The sequence below is a fragment of the Eretmochelys imbricata genome, chromosome 2 (genome assembly GCF_965152235.1).
Source record: "Eretmochelys imbricata isolate rEreImb1 chromosome 2, rEreImb1.hap1, whole genome shotgun sequence".
NCBI classification, from domain to species: domain Eukaryota; kingdom Metazoa; phylum Chordata; order Testudines; family Cheloniidae; genus Eretmochelys; species Eretmochelys imbricata.
Window position 1 is genome coordinate 188565215 of NC_135573.1, and position 21974 is coordinate 188587188.

General features: G+C 40.2%; 2 protein-coding genes across 2 annotated transcripts in view; one reads left to right on the forward strand and one right to left on the reverse strand.

Annotated features, from left to right (window-relative positions):
• Window positions 1-452: 452 nt before the first annotated feature.
• On the reverse strand, window positions 453-14109 carry KIAA1143 (KIAA1143 ortholog). The gene is made up of 3 exons (XM_077811128.1): window positions 13867-14109; window positions 11089-11239; window positions 453-2088 (listed from the first exon to the last, which is right to left on the reverse strand). The coding sequence occupies exons 1-3, from the start codon at window positions 13972-13974 to the stop codon at window positions 1868-1870; spliced, it is 480 nt and encodes a 159-aa protein (XP_077667254.1). The 5' UTR covers window positions 13975-14109; the 3' UTR covers window positions 453-1867.
• Window positions 14110-14267: 158 nt separating this feature from the next.
• Window positions 14268-21974, forward strand: part of KIF15 (kinesin family member 15) — a 53078-nt gene continuing 45371 nt past the window's right edge. The window contains exons 1-3 of the mRNA XM_077811129.1: window positions 14268-14358; window positions 17305-17347; window positions 21502-21685. Coding sequence (XP_077667255.1) covers window positions 14340-14358; window positions 17305-17347; window positions 21502-21685 — 246 coding nt within the window. The 5' untranslated portion in view covers window positions 14268-14339. The remainder of the gene's footprint in view (window positions 14359-17304; window positions 17348-21501; window positions 21686-21974) is intronic.

Here is a 21974-nt window from a genome sequence, read left to right on the forward strand (position 1 = left end):
CTTCTGAAAGGTTGCCGACCCCCGCTGTAAATATTCTAAACAAGGTTTTTCATGATATTACATTTTCCAAAAAACTGGACTCAAATGAGTTTTTAGTGCACATAATTAACTAGTTGCAACACATAACTTACCAACTATTTGCAGTGATTTTCTTTTATATATGTTCTAAATATGGGCAGAAAACATTTAGAAAAATTCAAACCAAATCCATAAATGCACTAGTGACATTTCCATTTAAATTACACATAGAAAATATTGTTTCGAGACGTCATTGGTCCTGGGATCACTGCACGTGTATGGCAACATAAAATTTCATTATGGGCATATTCACTGAGTGTATATGTATTTAGAGTGAAAATGGCTTCAAATCAGATGGATTAGATAACCGTGTCACCTACTGAAATAATATAAATATATTCTGACCACTTATAAAACATGCACAAAAGATAAAATTCTTTATCACACACTTAATGTTTTAATACCAATATTAACAGAGTTAAACTAAAAATAGCTGTCTCACACAGCAACTTTAGATCAGCTCCTTAATGAAGCTTTGCATTCCCATTCATTTCACATGTTCTGTCACATAAGCAAGGAAATGGGTTCCTGATCTCTTTTCCTATAATTTTGCAGCAGTCTATTATCAGCTCCTGGTTACATATAATTACAGAACATACAATATGTCCAAACAGTTTCAAAGGACATAGTATTTTCAGTCGGATTGTTGTTGTTGTTGGAAACCACATCAGCTCTCAATGTTATCTTGAATCTCTTTTTGTGTACACCATTTAAGAATGGTCACTTTCATGTGCTATGTGTGACAGTAGAAAAGTTGACAAATTAGATATTGTCCCACTTACACAACTTCATGACTTATTTTATCTCATACTATAAAACCTGCAGCTTTCCCCAACAGTTCCTGCTTACAATGTTTCTACTCTAAACAAACAGTTTTCTATAGCTTAAAGGTGAAATGAAATATTTTACAAGCTGTCAGATCCCAAATAATCACGAATACATAGACATAATTACAAATGAACAGACTTTCTATCCAGTTTTTTAATACATAGCCCATCACCATGGTATCCAAAATGGACTAAATGGCTTTCCCTACATAATCTCCAAATTCACAGTTCAGAGATTTCTTTCCTGTGCAAGATCTGATGCAAATCACTAAGGATCCAATCCTGTAACCCTTAATCACAGAGCAGTTCCACTGAAGTCAGTGTTTACAGGCTTCATCTGCATCCACAGACAGCAGCAATCAAAATTCCCATGGCTTTACTAGGTGCTGAGTCATACACATAAGGACTACAAGACACAGACCCAATCAATCATATAGGGGAAAAAATGTCAAGTTGTACCTGAGTAAAGGTCAAAGATTTTAGCCCCCAAGTCTTTAACTGTTTTGACTGTTAGGGAGGTCAACTTCAACAGGACAAAAATATACAACTATTAACTCAGGTCTTTGGCCACTCAGTAAACAGAAAAAAAAATTTACATGGGGGAAATGATTTTAAAATATTTTGTTTGCAAATGTATTCATAAGTTTTACATGTACACAAGTATTTTGCTAATACATGGGATCTTAAACAGCCATTTGTATGGATTTTATTTTGCACACACATTTAAGTTCTCTTTTAAAAATAAAGTCCAAAATACTGTGCATGCAGTACCATCTGAACTGAAAAATTAGGGCTTGACTCTCACCTCACACCAGTTTTATATGATCTTCCTCTGACATCAGTGGATTTACCCCAGAGTAAAAGGAGAAGCAGGCCCTAAGTCTCCACCTAAAAGAGGCCCCTCATTTTTGCTCTAATGGTTGTAAGGGAAAGTATGCAAAACACAAAACCATGCACAACTCCTAATCATCATCATCATCTTCTTCATCATCAAATGAGAGAAGGCTGCTATTTTTAATTTGTTTAGCTGCATTCTGAGGGGGTGTTGTTTCCCTCTTAGTTTTCTTTGATTCTTTTTTCTTCTTACTTGAACTTGCAGTCAGGCCCGAAAATTTCTCTTCTGATGAACGCTTACTTGGCTTCTTGAACATAATTTTTCCATCATCAGGGTCTGGTTCTTCATCTATAACAAAAGACAGCAAAATCAAGATTTCCTTTTATATGATCAGACATACAGAACTTCACTCTTCCTCAGCTAAAATCAGCATGAGAAGACCTCTGAAATAAAAAAAATTCACCAAAATAAAGTGTCTCATTTCCTATTTACTCTAAAGTCTAAAGTAATTTCCTTGATGCACACACATGGTTGCTCTGTGGAGTGCATCCATGTATATGTTTGACCAATTTCTTCTCCCACGGTAGCATGGCTTCTGTGGATGTTGTCAGAGTTCTTAGGAGAAGAGGGACATGCTGCAGAGCTAGAAACAAATCTCTTACAAACAACCTATACGTAGCTCCATCCACGTGCAGAAGTAGAGAGCAATTGTGCCTTTAACTTCTCAGCCTTCATTTCACCCTTTGATGATGATAATACATCCTCAGAAATGTCTCACCAATCTCTCTGAAGGGCTGCATATGTTAAATTTCTCTTAGTGGCAAAGGGTAGATGTTGTGCATATACCTCCATAAACTATTAAAAACCCCAAACTTTGACATTACTTCTTTTGTTGTTTTGCAAACAACTTCATAAGGTCTCTTTACTTTATGCATCTACATAAAGTGTATCTGCATGGTCACCCACACTGGATCCTGAAAACGTGTGAGGATTCATGAATTCTGCTCATCTACCTGTGCTAAGGAAGATAAGAATTTGAAATTAAACACATTCTGGGATTACCAAGGTTGGGGGGAGAACAACTGCTGCATGAATGTCCATCTCATTTTGGTAAATGTAAAACCATTGTTATGAATTAGAAGCAAAGCTTCATGCTGCAGTGGCTTACAACTGAAACAATTTACAGACAAAAGGACATTCATGAATCAGAGATTCTGCTGTGCACATTTTTCTTAAGTACAATAATTTGTTTTAAAATCAATTGTGCAATAGAAAGTTCCTGATGACATAACAGCAGTGTTTGACAAGGTTGTGGTTTACTGATCCCCATTTAATAACGTACTCTGTGTCCTTTTACCACCATTATCATGGGGTTTATAATAGAGAGAAGGGGCATTGTAACTTTTCCCTGTTACAGGAAGTCCTGTGAAATCTTATTTGAAATTGACCAAGACTGTTTAAAGTGCATGTTCAGACTGTAAAAACTGTTACATTTTTTATATTATATTAATAGTTTTAGGGTCCAAAGAACTCATATGCATCCACAGAGCAGGTCAGACAACACTGCTGTTTTAGTAATTCATAAGTAAGAGAGGAAACATCACCTAAAAAACCCCCCAAACTCTCTCACCTTAACAAATCTTCTCCAGGAGCAAACATAACCTTTAAAGGACTAGGAGTTCCAATCCTGCCAATGACTTATACTGGAGCAGGTACTACAGGCATAATACTGTTCACAAAATGAATCAACTCAGCAGCGTCTTGATTTTGGAAGAAGAGTAAACTTGTGCACTGTAAAATGTAATGGTGGTTCCCATTAATAAAAATTATGGCTAAAGAAAAGCCCTCCAGTAAGCTAATATATCTTATTCACATTAATTTTTATAGTAATATAAACATGTTTATTAGCAGGTGTATTGTGAATTATACATAAGATGCGTTTGTTGTTCATGCATCCTATTGTTTATTCATTTGTCTTGTATTTAATACACAAAAATAAACTTAAGAAGCGTTCACTCTTTGGCTCTGGGATTAGATTTGTTACATTTTTGGTGAAAACCTATCCTATCCTTGACTACCAAGATATCACCACATTCAAATCTTGATATAAGATACTTGAAAACATTTCCCATGCCCCATCTCTCTATTGTTTAGATTTTGCTCTCAGAGGTTTAATAATTAAATAATTCCCTTTATTGAGTGTTCTTTTGTATTTGACAAACACTGAGCTTTAGTCTATTTGGAAACACAGCTTTGGTTTAACAAGATCTATTTCTGTGACACGTGACGTGACAAAACAAAACAAAACAAACCACACTTACACACCTGATTAACTTTATACATGTGAGCACACCTAATTACCAAGAATATAAGTTTTTTGTAGGATCAAGGTCTCTATGCATTCCAGCATCAGTATATGTCAATACAGCTTTGGGAATAGGATTCACTAGTAAATTGCTGCTGCAAAAAGCAAAATAGCAGCACAAAATCTGCTTTGCTCAGTTCTACAAACACAGTGATTACAGCATTTCTGTGGAGTGACAGCTTTTTTTTTTTTTTTTTTAAAACAAGACAACCAATAATTTGTCCATCATAATATAAAAACAGTTTAATCAAATCAAGTCTGGGACTAAAAAGCCTTGAGAGTTTTTCTGGTCACTACACTTCTTCACTGTATTCTGTGTGCATAAGTTGGCAGAATCAGTTTTAGCACATAGCCTAACCCAGAGACTGAACACCAAGGAATGGACTGAATGTACATGATATGGACAGGGTTGTGGAGGGACAACTACATTAGCATTTTTTTTTTTTCCAGTGGCTCAGTAGTATCTCACTCAAAACCTTGCATCTCTCACCAACAAAAGATATTACCTCACCCACCTTGTCTGACTACTTATCATTCAAGGAGCCAGCATAAATCACATATAACAGTTTCAGTCTGACTAGTTCCCAATGGGGAAATTCTAGAATAATAAATATAGCAAAGGAATGTAGTCTAGTACAGAAAAATGGGAAGTCAGAAGTTTCAAGTTCTATTACTAGCTCTTCTTTCTGCTGACCTAGTATGTGACCTGGGACAAGCCAATTCACCTCTCTGCTTGTTTCCACATGTATGAAGTGGAGAAACTGGTGAAAGGTCTTTGTAACCTGGTTTGAGGTCTTTATAAGGAAGGGTATACTAGAGAAAGGGAAAAGGATCAGGGCTACAGCAACATTGTCATTTCCTTAGGGTTTCAAAGACTGAACACTATGGAGTATTCAGAAGTAGCTGGATAGATTTTAGATTTCTTCCTGGAACAACATTATCAAGTTTTTATTAGATGTTCAAGGACACTCCTTCCAGCAGGAAAAAAAGAAAAAAAACAGACCAATTTCAGGCAGCCCTATATTCTCACTTAAAATATGTCACTAATGTTAGACAGAGAGAATGAATCAGGTGAGGAAATATGGCAAATATGGTCTTACCTAAGCAATCGGTGGAAAGAGCGAGAACAGGAAAATGAGACCCTAAATCAAATTTATCTAAAATGTTTAAGGAAAGCAGTGTTGATTTGTTAATGCCTGCCAAGAGTGCCTTCTTTCAGCTAGTAATAAACTTCATCTCATCCTTTCTCAGATTACATTGAACTGATTAGTCTTTCTTGCCTTTTATATTTGTGTTGATAACCTCTAAAAATTGATAAAAATGTGTCCTGCAAAGGATCAGTGAAAAACTTAAAGAATCAACTTCAGCGTTTGAAGTTCTTAAACCAAAACCCAATAAAAGCCAACACCAGGACTACAAATCAGGAAAAGTGGGATTTCTGACAATGTACTGAAAGAGTTGAAGACAGCAGAAAAGTGAGCAGACAAGCAAATGTTGGAGTGCAAAATATAATGTAAAGCATTATTGCTGAAAACAAGGACTAAAGTGCATTAACGGACTCTTTTTAAAGCACTGTATGACCTTAGCCATAGTTTCTTTTGCCTGAATCCCAAATCCATATTTTGAAACATTAAGAGGGCTGCATTCAAAAACGGAGCTAAAATTCGAACTTAAAAAAAAAAAAGTCATCTTCTAAAAAAATGTGGATTACCTTTTTGTTATAAGTCACACCTTACAAGATAACTATAACTGAAAGACTGGGGCCAGGGTGGAAAGCAGCATTTTTCTCTAGTTTACTTACTTTGTTTGATAGCAACTTGTGTATTCAATCAATTTCTATTTACATGGGTCAGTCACACAGCAACAGAAGACACAAACGCCATAAAAAATTCACAGGGGCTCAAGGTCACATGTAATGCACAAAATGCTTATAAATGTGACTGGACTTCAAGTTGTAAGTGTCCCTTTAATGACAATGACTAAAGAGGTTTTGTAGCAGCCTGATGAATTTCTCAATGGCTGCATGACTCTGGAGGTTTGGAGTCAATTGTTTTATAACAGATTAATATACTCTTATCATGGAGCTTTCTCACTTAGCCCAGAACTAGTCTTCAGCTTTCTCCCTCTATCTCCGTACCTGCCTCACTAACCAGTTATTACAGGAATTCTCCAAACCACTGTTTTTAACTACATGATACTTGATGTTCCTCATTCATTTAAGGAGGCAATCTAAACAAAGTGAAATGTTACTGTAAACTTTTGATAGTCAAAATTGATGTTTAATACAAGGTTTTAGAAACAGCTAAAATTGAGGCCACTTATTAAGGCTACAGACCAGCTAAACAGCAGCTTGAACTCTAAAAGTGCTAAAACGCTCCTTCAGACAAGAAGGGAGCTCTCTCTGATGCACACACAAGAGATCAGGCAGAATTTTCCCCCCAGCAAATTGAACAAGCCTGGAATAATATTAAGAGATTTCAATGAGTAAGGACACTTGCTTCTAAGTTTTGGTCATCTGCATATATTAGAATGTCCCAGAGACCAGATGACCTAGAAAAAGCACCAGAAAAATAAATTCTAGCAATTATAATGAATGCAGGGACAAGGTATCTTTTACCAATTACCATTTTTACTTTTCTGCAATTTTATTTATTTTTATTACCATTGGCCCTACAATAATTCTTTTCAGAATGCTGCATGGAAGAAAATTTAAGCAAAAAGATTGTTGGTAAATAAATAGCAACTTTTTAAAAACCTTTAGCAAGTCCTCCACGGATAAAATGATTTCAGTAGGGAAGACTACATATAAAGGTTAATCATAGCTAAAGTGCTCACCATGACTGTATTTCCAAAAAGCCAATGTAAGAGCATTACTAAATTTTGCTCTGCCTCAGAAGGAGGCTAAGTGAAGCTGGAACATTAAATCAGCTATTTTCCCCCCCAGATTAATGCAAGAGTATAGTTCATCAGTTTCAGAAAAAGCAAGTCACAGGGAGGACTGTGGCTTGAAATAAAAGGTACAGTCGTGTCAAACTGGTTAGTGAACAAAGCTGTATAGGGAGGAATGTAAATGAGGTTTAGAAAATCCCAGAATAATATCCCAATCTGATGTTAGATGGCAGGGACCTTTGGAATGAAGAATCACTGTGACCATATTAAATGAGAAGGCAGAATGTCAAAACTGGATAGTTTAGGTACTTTTGAATACTTTGAATAGCAATACCCTTAGTGTAAATCAGCCTCCATCCACATCTGGTTCTTGGGCACAGGTTGCTTAGAACCTGTTCGCCTTTGTTCTGATCCTGATGTGGTAAAATGGAATGTTAATTCTGGCATTTTCTTCCTCTGTCTCCATTCAGTCTTCACATGAATACAAGTTAATGAACTGTCTGTGTGATATATTATAGACTATTATCCATTACATTCATTCCACTGTCAACTTAGAGGTTGACAACTTCAGAAATAAAATGTAAGAAATAAATTACTCTACAACAATCTTTTCATGATCCTTTGCTATTTTTAAACATGGAAAATACCTGGTAAAAAACACAAACACAATATTCAAAACCTCTCATAAAGAGTGGAGCTAGCCAGCTGTACCTATCAATGGTTAACAGAGAGTTTGACTCCTTATAACTGGAAATTAGGTTGGCAGGGTAAAGATGGTACTGCAGCTCTCTTTGATCATCACACCACAGCCATCTACATGGCAGTAGAAACTTTCACACGTGGCCCTTTCACAGCAGAAATCTCCCAGCACAGAAGCAATGCATGCTAGCATTTATGTTGTTGGTGCCCACTGTTAACACAAGTCAACAGGACAAAGGCAGGAGATGAACCCATTGATATTAACTATATTGGCAATCAAGCAAAGTGTCAGCAGCCTAAGGTAATAGGATGTCTAGGCAAGAGAACAGCAGTCATCACAGTGAAGTATCTCAGAGCCCCTGATTGTAACTAGTACGTGGCCCCTTGCAACAGTGGTTCTAAAGCCTAAGTTGCAACTGACTATTGGCCATATCACAAAAAACTACACAATTTGCCACAACTGCTAGTCATTTACTCAAAAGTCTGAGGACTGAAGATAAATGAAGAGGTGCTAAAGCTCAGGACTAAGCTACAGTGGCAAAACTGTACAGGTGCGTTTGCATACCATCTCACTGACCCTATTTATGAAAGACAATACTTTTATTCCACACAGATTATTATTCCAGCCATTAGAATAGATCAGTTCAGATTTTTTTTCAGAGTGTGGACCACCTCCCTTTCCATATATGATTATGCAGACCACTTCCCCCTTTCAGTGATTAATTGAGGTTCCTGTGGCTGCTATATCAATTGTTTACATGGAAAAGTAAAACTTGAAAAAGCATTTAATGTATTTTTCAGAGTGGTTGAGGTTTTTGACATGCTGGGAAAAAAAAAAATCCACTTTTCTGAAGAACCCCTGAAACCTTTACAAAATGAAGCACAAAGCACCTTATACTTGAGTAATAAATATCTTTATGAATAAGCATAAACCTGTTCACAGTCTCAGAAATGAAGAGTTTGCAATTCTGTTAATAGAGTCCTCCCCCACCCCCAGTTACTAACTGATAAGGCCCATCACTTTTTTATATTTTCTTTTTATAGAGATAAAAAGCAAATAATTTTTTCCCAAGTTAAGAACTTAGCCTGTTATGAAGATCAGGCCAACCCAGTCCTGAAGTACTACTAATAAAAAAGTTTAATTGCTTTACTGGCTGGATAGGAATGAAAAATCTTTTAAAAACTGGCAGAATTCTGGATTCACTTGTCTTCTCTTCTGTAATTTTACTTCTATAATTTCCCACAATTTTGCTGCAATGAACTATGACACAACCTCCTTCACAAGCACAGTTTTTGTAGTCAAAATTTGTATCTTCTATTTTAAATGGTAGAAAAGAAAAGGAACTCAAGATTTCATTCCAGCAGCCACATTTCAGCTTTTCTGTTTTGGGCTCAATGGTTTAGCCTTTGTATTAGATGGGAGGGAGGAAGGAAATCACACTGGATAAACAGGCAAAAATTCCTAGCTTCTCTTAATCATTTTTTTCCCCGCTTGTGCAGTTCTAGTTCTTGTTTGTTAATGGATTTCTACTCAGACAGCAATGTCATCATCTGGTAAACCGTCAAAGCCTCCGAAACCTCCTTCAATTCCTTTGATAAGTTTAGTACTTCTCAAAATAGTCCCTTGTTGGGTAAATGCATGCTATGTGTGACAAAGTCCTTTTCATGCTCTCTTCTAATTGCAACTTACTTAGTAGAGCCACAACCTCTGAGAGTTCCATCATCATCTGTGATGCTGGGGCATTGCTTTTTTAAAAAAACACCACGAAGTAGCTATCACTGTGAAGGAATTTCTGAACTTCCACAGTGTGTTTTAGAAATGTATTCAGGGTTGACAACATTTGAATATTATTCTGAACACCCATAAATCAACCTTCTAAGATAACTGCACCCTTTAAATTCCTTCATTTCATATTACTTACATTGTCCAATAAATTAGAGAGACCTCCCCCTTGTCATTTTCAACAACTTGGATACAATTTTCTATAGTTGTCTTTACAGACAGAGTCAAAAGCAGCATTAAGAAAGAACATGTTTTCCTGTACTTGTTTGTTGCCATTACTGAATCATTTCTCATGTTCAACCAACAAGCTTCCATTTGAGTCCTTTAGTTCCTCCTCTAATTTTCCACTATTTCATCACTTGAAGCATCTTGTAGTGTACATGAGTTAAGATCTGTCTGGAGGAGTATATTTAGGGTGAAATTAATTTCTTTTAAATTGCTCATTTGAGCTACATTCAAAATAATGTTTGGGTCAAAGATTATAATTTTCTTATTAAATTCAAATCTGCTTTTTGGTTTATTCTAAAAACGGAACATCTGATCGTAAGCAGTCCAAAGAAAATGATCTTCTGTATTTTGAGAGGAAAACAAACCTTTTCTATCTCGATAGCTAACTCTTGTCAAGGTTTACATTTTACTAAAGAAGAAGAATTTTATTTTATTTACTTCAATCTATTCAATTGCTTGTTTGCTACCTGTTCTTTCAATTTTAAGCCTGTTGAATGGATAATTCATTCAGATTCTTGTTAGTCACTATGCATTAATTACCAATATGTAGTACTGACCAGCTTTCACATTTCCTGTCTGAATGAGAAACTACCACCAGGTGAATTCAATATTGTGGAGATTGAAAGATGATGAACTAGCCAATTCTATAGAGAGCCACATAAACAGATGTCCTGTCTACCTCCAGATTCTAACAACCCAAATCCCACTAGCCGTTCAAATCTGCACCAATGACAGTTGATTCCACACACTAGCTATATACTTCTTTTCTATCACCAATAACTCTACTCAGACCTCTTCCCTTCTCGAGAGTTCTGTAACTTTCTTATTGTTTCTAGTAAGTTTAACAGGCATAACAAATAATATGCTCATCACTTCTTTTTTACCATTGTTGATAGTTAAGTTTTCATTCACAGATTTAAACTAGACCCTAATGTTCTGAGGATCATATCTTTTAAAGTTTCTTCTACGTTCATTTAAATGTCAGAATGTTTAAAAAAAAAAAAGTTAAACCAAACACCACTGAGCTGGTTATTCATTAAGGGAAGGGGAGAGGGAACCAAAAATGACTTTCACAAAACCATGGTATTTTTAGCTTATTGCCATTTCACAGCTGGAACCACATAGCCAGCATTATGTAACTAGTCGGGGTCTCTGAAGATCATAGGTAAGTGCTATGTGAACTACAGAGCTCAGCCTGGGAACCACTGGGGCAAATTATTTTAAATGAGGAATTCTGAATTGTGAATCAGAGGTAATAGGAAAACTGTACAAAATTAATCTTACATCCTCAAGGCTGTTCCTTTATTTGCTTACGGTGTCTTTGTTTTGGGCTATATAAAACAAAAGATTAATACTCTAAAATTCATTCTGTCTTAGTACTTACCTGATTTTGAAGCATCTTTGATCTCCTGTTTAATTTTCATCACTTCTTCTGGGGTCAGGTCCCCTTTTTTCAGTACTACCACTTGTGGTTGTTCATCTTCTTTGTCACTGCCACTTTCACCATCTTCCTCAGGAGCCAGGAGATGCTCTCTCTAGATGAGAGACAGAAATAAAAGCAACTCTGATCAACATATCAAATCAACTCTTATGATAAGGTCAGTTAGGAGAGAGATTTGGCCATCAGTGTCAACCTCTCTCAATAAGCTCTGCCCAAATAGCCCAAAGTTATAGTCAAATCATTCAAGAGAACAGCAGACACACTAATCAGCATGACATCAAGCTCAGAACAACATTACTCGCCTTTCAATCATGTAGCGCATCATCACAGAAGTATTTATGTTAAAGTCTGATTTAAAAAAACAAAAAACATTATTGTAACATTTTCCCCTTTTCCATTATTTTTAATACCCTCTTAAGACCTAAAGAGATTCCTTTCTGTAGCAATGCTCTCCATTTTCTATTGGGCAAATATTAACATTTTCAGTTAGCCATGTTGATCAGAGTTTATCTCCCCCCTTTGGTTGCTTGCTTGTTTAGAATAATCAGTAATGTCCATTAAAACCAGAAAGCTCCAGAAACAGCTCTTTTTGGTTAACATGTTCCCTCTGCTGGCAAATTCTGCAAAAGCAGACTACAAAGCAGGTAGTGTGGTAGCTTTTTTTTATAAGCAAAAATGACAATACCTAATTTTAAAATATTGTTTAGAAGCTGGAGGAGAAAACTATCCACTTTTTTATATAAAATTATTTTTCTTGCTGTTAAAAGTAACACCTTAGATTACTATTTTTCTCTAATCATTCAGTAATATTTCTTCATAATTTGTTTACTTTAGGTCTTATCCTGTACTACTGAAGTAAACTGGAGTTTTTTTTCCATTAACTTTAATGTGAGCAGGATCAGGCTCTTTATGCATTTGACAGCACTTTAGGCATACACAGTATCACGGTGTGTGTTTTAAGAACATCAGCAGGGATTTCAGGTCAGGTATAATACCTGAAATAACTTTATAACTGGGCAGTCAAGTACTTTGGGAGGCTGACTCAGTTTGGCCAGGTTACTTCCTTTCTTCCTTCCCTCAAGGTTCATTTGGGCCCAAACACATGCACCTATTAGTAGCACTTGCCTCCTAAAGGCCATTAGCAATCAGAAGCTGGGAGAGTCTGAGCTGCAATTTGTTAGCCCACTAAGGTAACAGGAAATTGTATATACTAGATAAAGAGGCAAACAGAAGTGAGAGTGCAAGTACTGTCTAGGTGTTAGTGATGACAACCTTGTTACAAGTGTTGTTTCTTTATTACTGTTCTGGTCTTTTCCCAAAAATCTGGAGTAGAGTAGAATATATGAGATGCTCTCTAGACAGTCGTTTTATTCTGTTTGTACAATGGCCTAGAACAATAGGTCCATGACTAAGATTTCTAGGTACTATGATAAGACAAATGATAAATAATATTTACTCAGCTAACTAGAGCTCTGGTGTGATACTTACAAGCTAGTGCCTGATCAGCCCTTAGAGGTAATTAAAGGCAGACAAGTGAAAAACTGAGTTAAGATGACAGTACCACTATAAGTACAAATTATTCAAGTCCTTACTATAAACAGCACAGTTTCTGGACAACACAGTAAGGGGAAAGAGAGAGAAGCAGCTCATTTGGGGCTAGATTATTTTCTCCTTGAACAGGATAGTAAAATAGGGGGAGAGGGCGATTTTTGTTTTAAGAAGCAAAGAGAGTTTGTGTTACAAGCTTCAAGGCAGTTTGGAAGGCTGCTTTAAATTATGCACACACTTTTAAAAACAACAGTATTAACTGACAGCATTTACTTGAAACAAAGTGAGTAAAAAGTCATTTCAGATACCACATCTGCCTGTGTCCCTCATGCCCACTTGTGATTTTCTAGGCAGTTTCCCATTTTAAAAAGCATTTACCCTTCTCTGCTCCTGTGGGAACCCACACAAATAAACAGGAGTAACCCATTGTGAAATTGACTATACACACAGTGTTAATGTACAGTGCAAACAAATGAAAAAAAGGGAAAATGATTACGAAAAATGGACAGGAAATTCCTAAGATCAACAGAAGTGTTAACTGTTTTAAGTTGAGTGTCCCTTAAAAAAACTCCCCTATTACACACCTTAGGGCTTGAAGGTTACCAATGTCTGTTGATTTTTTTTTTTAAAAGAACTTTATTCACTTGCTCAGCGGGCTGTTGATGCAAGAGGGGAAAAGGAGAGCCCTGATAACAGCCCTTGGCTCTGAAATAAGCCTTGACCTCGGTTGTTTTCCCTGGGCCTCCTAGTCTGAGGCGAGAGAGCTCCCTTCGATCTAATGTTACTGGATCTTGCCCTACAGCCGCGCTGGGCCGGCAGCAGACCATGGGTCAGGCCCGTCGGGACAAGTGTCAACGAGGGCTGGGGAGACACTTCTCCCTGCTGGGTGGGGAGCCCCGCGCGGCTGCTCCAGCCACCTCAGCCCAGGGCAGAAGCGGGGGCGCTATGATCAGGCACGGGGCAGCGGGACTCTGCCCATGCGAACGCCAGGCTCGGGGCAGGGGCGGGGCCACGCTCAGGCTCCGCCACAGGCCGGGTGCGACGTTAGGGCAGCTCCTAGCGGACCGGGGCAGACGGCCGCGCTCGCCCGGGCCTCCAGGGAGCCCATCCCCGGGTCTCGGGAGCGGGGCGGGCTGTGACCGGGCTCCCCGAGGGGCAGGGGCGGCTTATTACCTTGGTCTCTACCGTGGGCCCCTCCCGATACCCGACCTCCCTCTTGAGGCGGCTCAGGAAGGCGGGCTCGGCCGGCGGCACGTACGAGACCTGCGTCTTTTTGCTCATGGCTGCTAGAAGAACAGGCGGCGGCAGCGAGACCAACGACGCAGTTCCGCGCGGGCCAGGAACGGACGGTGACAGCTGCCCCGCTTTCCCGCAGGCAGACCCCGCACTGTCCCCGGTCACGTGACAGGGGCTGGGTGTACAGCCATATACACATATACACACACACACCCCTCCCCAATGGCCGCCCCCGTGATGACTTCACAGCGGGAGACGCGCCTCTTTCCCCCCCGCCCCCGCGCCGGGCAGTTAGCGCCAAATTCAAACAGGCCGCCATTTTGAGCTGCCGAGCGTTCCTAGTGCGGGGGGAGGGCGCCACGGCGTTTGGAGGCGAGGAAGGGCGCCCGGAGGGAGGGGCTGTGCGGACAATGGCTCCTGGGACCAAAGGTGAGGGGTGGGGGAGGAAAGGGGGGTCACGGCGAGGCGGCGGCTGGCCCGTGCGACGGCTGGTCTGTGTCCGTTCCGGTTTTTCGTATTCAGAGGCTGCTTAGAAGCCGCCTCTGACCGTTCCCTGTCGCGTGAGGTGGGGGAAGGGTCTTTCCCAGGGCGCGCGAGAGAGCTGAGCTCGCGCCAGGGCTCGGTCCTGTTTCCTAACGCCCCGCGCCCCGGTCTTGCTGGCTGAGGGGTTTTCAGAGCTTCAGTCCCCCCTCCCGTCACCCCCGCACCCTCCCCCTCTCTCTTCTCCCCTAACGGTTTTTACCAGCCGTTTCCCCGCGTGAGCTGTGCCAAGCACGAGTAACCCGTCCCCGTGCCAGCAGCCCTCGGGGGGGCGTTTCTGGTGTCGATAGCCGGCGCGGGGTTGTCTTGGGGGCAGGGAGAGGTGCCCCTACCCCAGCACGAGCTCCATTTTTTGGCTCAGCTGAGGGAGGCCCGTGCAGTCAGCTGAGCGGCTTTTCAAACCCTCTGCCCGGGATCTCAGTGGCGTTTGAAATGTTGGCAGCCTGGAGGGCTTGTTTCCCAGACAGAAAGGCAAGAAATAACCACAGGAGGTGGGGAAGTGGGGAGGCGCACGGAGTCCCTGGCGTTAGGGGCATACAGTGCACCTGGCCTGGGGAAGAATGAGGCAGAGTGGCATGTAATGGAGGGGTAGCCCCTGGAACAGGGGGAAAGGGAGAGAAGGGAGGACAACGATATGGGAGGCGAGGGGACCTGCAGGACCTATACAGAGCCCCTGGGGTGGGAGACATGGGAGAGATACAGAGCCCCTGGCATGGCGGAAGCGGTGAATAAGGGGACGCAGAACCCCTGACATAGGCGGGAGGTGTTGGGTTGGGGGGTTACAAGAGGTTAGAAATCGAGAGCAATAGCACTAGGAGCTTGTGGAGGAGAACGGAGGGATTCAAGGAATTCAATCAGATTGGCTTACAGAAGCAATGAAGTGTGCCAGGCTCTAGCTAGTGCTGAACAAAAGTCTAAACATTTCTGAGGGCAGCCTGTTATGATGCATCCTAAACAACTGCCTTGCTCAGGAAGGGTGGTGCATCCAAACCACAGTCTGGACTCATCCATTTTGATTGTAGTTTTTCAACTACTGGCCCACCTCCATGAAACAATGATTTTTCTGCATAGGTTGGGGCAGATAGGGCAAGCATGACTGGGGGAGGGGGCTGGAGTAACTAAGGGGGGCAAAGGACAAGGAGACAGACCCTACTCTGAGCAGGGAGGAGGCCAACCATAGCCACTTGCAGGAGAGAGACTTTTTAGTTTGCAACTAGGTGGAAGGACAATGGTCAGCGTAAACAGTAAAATCCAGACTGAATGTTTTCCTAAAAGATATGTGTTTGAAATTAGTCGGGGAAGTTATGTGCTATGGCCTGTGCTAGTCAAGAGGTCAGACTATCTGATCACAATGGTCCATTCTAGTCTATGCATCTAAGAAATGTCACCAAAATAGATATGACTGTAATCCTGTAGCTGATTGCACTGTCTGCATTTTTGCTTCCATGCAGATACACATTGGTGTTCCTCTGTGGTGTTCCACAGAGGTGCAGTGATCTATCCTGGTGCAGACCATGGTAGAGTTGAGGTCATACTGACTGTATAGCTCTCAAATACATAAATTAAACAAATTGATAAATAGAAAATTATTTAAACTTTTAACTTGAACTGCTTCTTGTAATCATAGTAGATGCAATCTTTTCCTACAAATATGAAATTCAAGTTGATAACATCCCTTTAAAATGGAAAATGCAAGCCGTTAGATAAATTGAGATATTGATTACTTACTGACACTGGAGCTCCTATTGATCTCTAGGTGATGAAATACTATTAATTTCATAGGTTTTTTTTAAAATTTTGTTAATTGTCTTGTGCTATTTGATTTGCAATTTTTTTTGGCTGTGTTGCATATTAGTTTGAAAATTGCAAATGCTGTTTCATAAATTAATAATAACCTTGTAACAGACTGCTTCAGTGTCATTGAGCAAATCAGAGCTGATTTACTGTAGCACCGGTACATTTGAGACTATTTTTCTCGTAGTGGCAGAATCATATTGATGTATCAAACGTGCTCATTTTAAGTCTAGCACCTCTGCGTGCTGATGTCAATAACTTCTGCCATTAAAGTACAGACTTAGGCTTTGATCCTGCAATGAAATCTGTGCTGGCTTAGGGGGGCCTTAATGGTATTTATTATAGGGTGTTTGACTGGTCATTTCACATAGTAGGTAAATGATTATAGGTTAGACTTGCTCTTGAATAATTAAATCATCATAGCTGTCTTCTGCTAGAAGCAACACATCTCCATGTGAATGGAATTTAGAAGAAATATGTCAAAAGATGGTGACAGACTTGGGAGGATTTGGATACTTTATAGCACTGATTTTTAGTATATTTTTTTAAATGTTCAAGTAAAAATGAATCAGTTTAGCTTTTGCTACGTTATTTGAAATTTCACATTGCTAATAAGTGTCAAAACTAAATGTGTGTATATTGCTATGCCTGCATATAGTGCTTTAAAGATATCTGAAATCTGTAATCACAGCTAAAATCTGTGGTCCAATCTTGCATAAAATTAAGCAGATACATGTTTGCATGTCCCACTGAACCCAATAGGTTTATTCACATGCATAAAGTTAAACACAAGTGTTTGCACTGCAACATCAGGGCCTACATTATCTGCGCAAGAAACACTAAACCGAATATTCATCAAAGGAAAACGTTAGCTGTATATCTTTTGCACTGCAAACCTCAAAGTCATTTAAACATTTTTGTTTTATCTTTCCAATTTTAACTCCATTGATATCACTTGCAATACTTTTTTAATGATAGCCATAAATTGTTTTCCTTGACAGTTTGATGTATGTTTTTCCTTTTTTAAAAAAAAAAAACCAGGAGATTCACGTGATGCCACACTGCCCCTGTCAAATACACCAAGGTAAAAGACTATTTGCTAATTCTTGTATTAATTTCTCATATACTAACATTAAAGGGCTGTGTGGGGAAAGGCTGACATGTATATAACATGTTTGTTTCCATTCATCCCATCATTTGATAATGCAATTATCCCTCCCACTTTCAAATTTAGTTATTCCAACCACATTTTTCTCCTTTAAGCAAGTTCAGTTCTAACACTGCAATGCTAGTCTATAATCAGGTTTCAGAGTAGCAGCCATGTTAGTCTGTATTCGCAAAAAGAAAAGGAGTACTTGTGGCACCTTAGAGACTAACCAATTTATTTGAGCATAAGCTTTTGTGAGCTACAGCTCACTTCATCGGATGCATTCAATGGAAAATACAGTGGGGAGATTTATATACACAGAGAACATGAAACAATAGGTGTTATCATACACACTGTAAGGAGAGTGATCACTTAAGGTGAGCTAGTACCAGCAGGAGAGCGGAGAGGGGGAGAAGAAAACTTTTTGTAGTGATAATCAAGGTGGGCCATTTCCAGCAGTTGACAAGAACATCTGAGGAATAGTGCGGAGATGAGGGGGGGAATAAACATGGGGAAATAGTTTTACTTTATGTATCAGAGTAACAGCCGTGTTAGTCTGTATTCGCAAAAAGAAAAGGAGTACTTGTGGCACCTTAGAGACTAACCAATTTATTTGAGCATGAGCTTTTGTGAGCTACAGCTCACTTCATCGGATGCATACTGTGGCACCTGGATTTGTGCAGGAAATGGCCCAACTTGATTATCATGCACATTGTGTAAAGAGTTGTCACTTTGGATGGGCTATCACCAGCAGGAGAGTGAATTTGTGTGGGGGGGTGGAGGGTGAGAAAACCTGGATTTGTGCTGGAAATGGCCTAACCTGATGATCACTTTAGATAAGCTATTACCAGCAAGACAGTGGGGTGGGAGGAGGTATTGTTTCATATTCTCTGTGTGTATATAAAGTCTGCTGCAGTTTCCACGGTATGCATCCGATGAAGTGAGCTGTAGCTCACGAAAGCTCATGCTCAAATAAATTGGTTAGTCTCTAAGGTGCCACAAGTACTCCTTTTCTTTTTACTTTATGTAATGACTCATCCACTCCCAGTCTCTATTCAAGCCTAAGTTAATTGTATCCAGTCTGCAAACTAATTCCAATTCAGCAGTCTCTCATTGGAGTCTGTTTCTGAAGTCTTTTTGTTGTAATATTGCAACTTTTAGGTCTGTAATCGAGTGACCAGAGAGATTGAAGTGTTCTCCGACTGGTTTATGAATGTTATAATTCTTGACATCTGATTTGTGTCCATTTATTCTTTTACGTAGAGACTGTCCAGTTTGACCAATGTACATGGCAGAGGGGCATTGCTGGCACATGATGGCATATATCACATTGGTAGATGTGCAGGTGAATGAGCCTCTGATAGTGTGGCTGATGTGATTAGGCCCTGTGATGGTGTCCCCTGAATAGATATGTGGACACCGTTGGCAACAGGCTTTGTTGCAAGGATAGGTTCCTGGGTTAGTGGTTCTGTTGTGTAGTGTGTGGTTGCTGGTGAGTATTTGCTTCAGGTTGGGGGGCTGTCTGTAAGCAAGGACTGGCCTGTCTCCCAAAATCTGTGAGAGTGATGGGATGTCCTTCAGGATAGGTTGTAGATCCTTGATGATGCGTTGGAGAGGTTTTAGTTGGGGGCTGAAGGTGATGGCTAGTGGTGTTCTGTTATTTTCTTTGTTGGGCCTGTCCTGTAGTAGGTGACTTCTGGGTACTCTTCTGGCTCTGTCAATCTGTTTCTTCACTTCAGCAGGTGGGTATTGTAGTTGTAAGAATGCTTGATAGAGATCTTGTAGGTGTTTGTCTCCATCTGAGGGGTTGGAGCAAATGCGCTTGTATCTTAGAGCTTGGCTGTAGACAATGGATCGTGTGGTGTGATCTGGGTGAAAGCTGGAGGCATGTAGGTAAGTAGAGCAGTCAGTAGGTTTCCAGTATAGGGTGGTGGTTATGTGACCATCGCTTATTAACACCGTAGTGTCCAGGAAGTGGATCTCTTGTGTGGACTGGTCCAGGCTGAGGTTGATGGTGGGATGGAAATTGTTGAAATCATGCTGGAATTCCTCCAGGGCTTCTTTTCCATGGGTCCAGATGATGAAGATGTCCTCAATGTAGCGCAAGCAGAGTAGGGGCATTAGGGGACGAGAGCTGAGGAAGCGTTGTTCTAAGTCAGCCATAAAAATGTTGGCATACTGTGGGGCCATGCGGGTACCCATAGCAGTGCCTCTGATTTGAAGGTATCCATTGTCCCCAAATGTGAAATAGTTATGGGTGAGTACAAAGTCACAAAGTTCAGCGACCAGGTTTGCCATGACATTATTGGGGATAGTGTTCCTGACGGCTTGTAGTCCATCTTTGTGTGGAATGTTGGTGTAGAGGGCTTCTACATCCATAGTGGCCAGGATGGTGTTTTCAGGAAGATCACCGATGGATTGTAGTTTCCTCAGGAAGTCAGTGGTGTCTCGAAGATAGCTGGGAGTGCTGGTAGTGTAGGGCCTGAGGAGGGAGTCTACATAGCCAGACAATCCTGCTGTCAGGGTGCCAATGCCTGAGATGATGGGGCGCCCAGGATTTCCAGGTTTATGGATCTTGGGTAGCAGATAGAAAACCCCAGGTCGGAGTTCCAAGGGTATGTCTGTGCGGATTTGTTCTTGTGCTTTTTCAGGGAGTTTCTTGAGCAAATGGTGTCGTTTCCTTTGGTTATTCTCAGTGGGATCAGAGGGTAATGGCTTGTAGAAAGTGGTGTTGGAGAGCTGCCTAGCAGCCTCTTGTTCATATTCCGACCTATTCATGATGACGACAGCACCTCCTTTGTCAGCCTTTTTGCTTATGATGTCAGAGTTGTTTCTGAGGCTGTGGATGGCATTGTGTTCTGCATGGCTGAGGTTATGGGGCAAGTGATGCTGCTTTTCCACAATTTCAGCCCGTGCACGTCGGCAGAAGCATTGTATGTAGAAGTCCAGTCTGTTTTGACCTTCAGGAGGAGTCCACCCAGAATCCTTCTTATCAACTGCTGGAAATGGCCCACTTTGATTATCACTACAAAAGGTTCCCCTCTTTTGCCCCCCCGCTCTTCTGCTGGTATTAGCTCATCTTAAGTGATCACTCTCCTTACAGAAAAAGAAAAGGAGTACTTGTGGCACCTTAGAGACTAACCAATTTATCTGAGCATGAGCTTTCGTGAGCTACAGCTCACTTCATCGGATGCATACTGTGGAAACTGCAGAAGATTGTCTTCTGCAGTTTCCACAGTATGCATCCGATGAAGTGAGCTGTAGCTCACGAAAGCTCATGCTCAAATAAATTGGTTAGTCTCTAAGGTGCCACAAGTACTCCTTTTCTTTTTGCGAATACAAACTAACACGGCTGTTACTCTGAAACTCTCCTTACAGTGTGTATGATAACACCCATTGTTTCATGTTCTCTGTGTATATAAATCTCCCTACTGTATTGTCCACTGAATGCATCCGATGAGGTGAGCTGTAGCTCACGAAAGCTTATGCTCAAATAAATTTGTTAGTCTCTAAGGTGCAACAAGTACTCCTAGTCTATAATCAGTTTCTAGAAAAAAATTGAAGAGTGAAGCAATTTACATGTCCAGGTTTGAGGCTGTCATCTCTGTTGACCCAAGAACAGGAATCTACTACCCTAATGTGTATTTTGTATTGCGGTATGTTAAACTTTCAGGGGATCCCTTTTAATATCATGAAATGGTCATATGCAAAACTGTATTTGGACTAATTTCTTGTGTACCCAGAAGGAGATACCAGTTAAATGTATAATAGTGATTAGAACATAGGAATTGGCTTACTGGATCAGACTAATGGCCCATTCAGGCAACTATCCTGTTTCCTACAGTGGCCACCACCAAATGCTTCAGAGGAAGGTGCAGGAAACTTTGCATTAAACAGATATGGGACAATAAATCGCCTGCAGTAGGTCTCTTCCTAATCTCTTATAGAGATTATCTAGTTTAGTACAACTTCAGGGTAAACCTCTGCATGAGTTTCCCCACTCAGTCTGACTTCTCTAATTTCATATATTTTCTCAAATAACTGACATAGCTGTGTTCAGACAACCTTATCTATAAATATTCCTTCATTAGTACTGAAGGTGATGCCATCAAGGTCTATGTGAGAGTACGACCCCCTTCAGAGGGAGCTGCATTAGCTGATGGGGATCAAGGCTTGTGCTTATCAGTTCTTTCATCAAACACTCTTCGTCTACATTCAAAGCCTGAGCCCAAGATCTTCACTTTTGATCATGTTGCAAATATGGACACAACGCAGGTAATGGCTTTAAAAACGGTTGACAAGCTCACTAAAATATGAAAAAAATGATGGCCATAACTGTACAATATCTTTATCAATATCTATTTCCCTGTTTTTTACAGTAACAAGTCTGGCAATGCTCAGTTATAGTTACGCTATCAAGGCAAATTCATTTTCCTCTCCACTGCTTTAAGAATTTCTCTTTTTAAAGTTTTCGTAAGAATTGCTGTTTGCATTTCTACAATGAGATTGATGGGAAATTGTGCTTAATGATAGATGGGATATTATGATCCTATAATATATGATG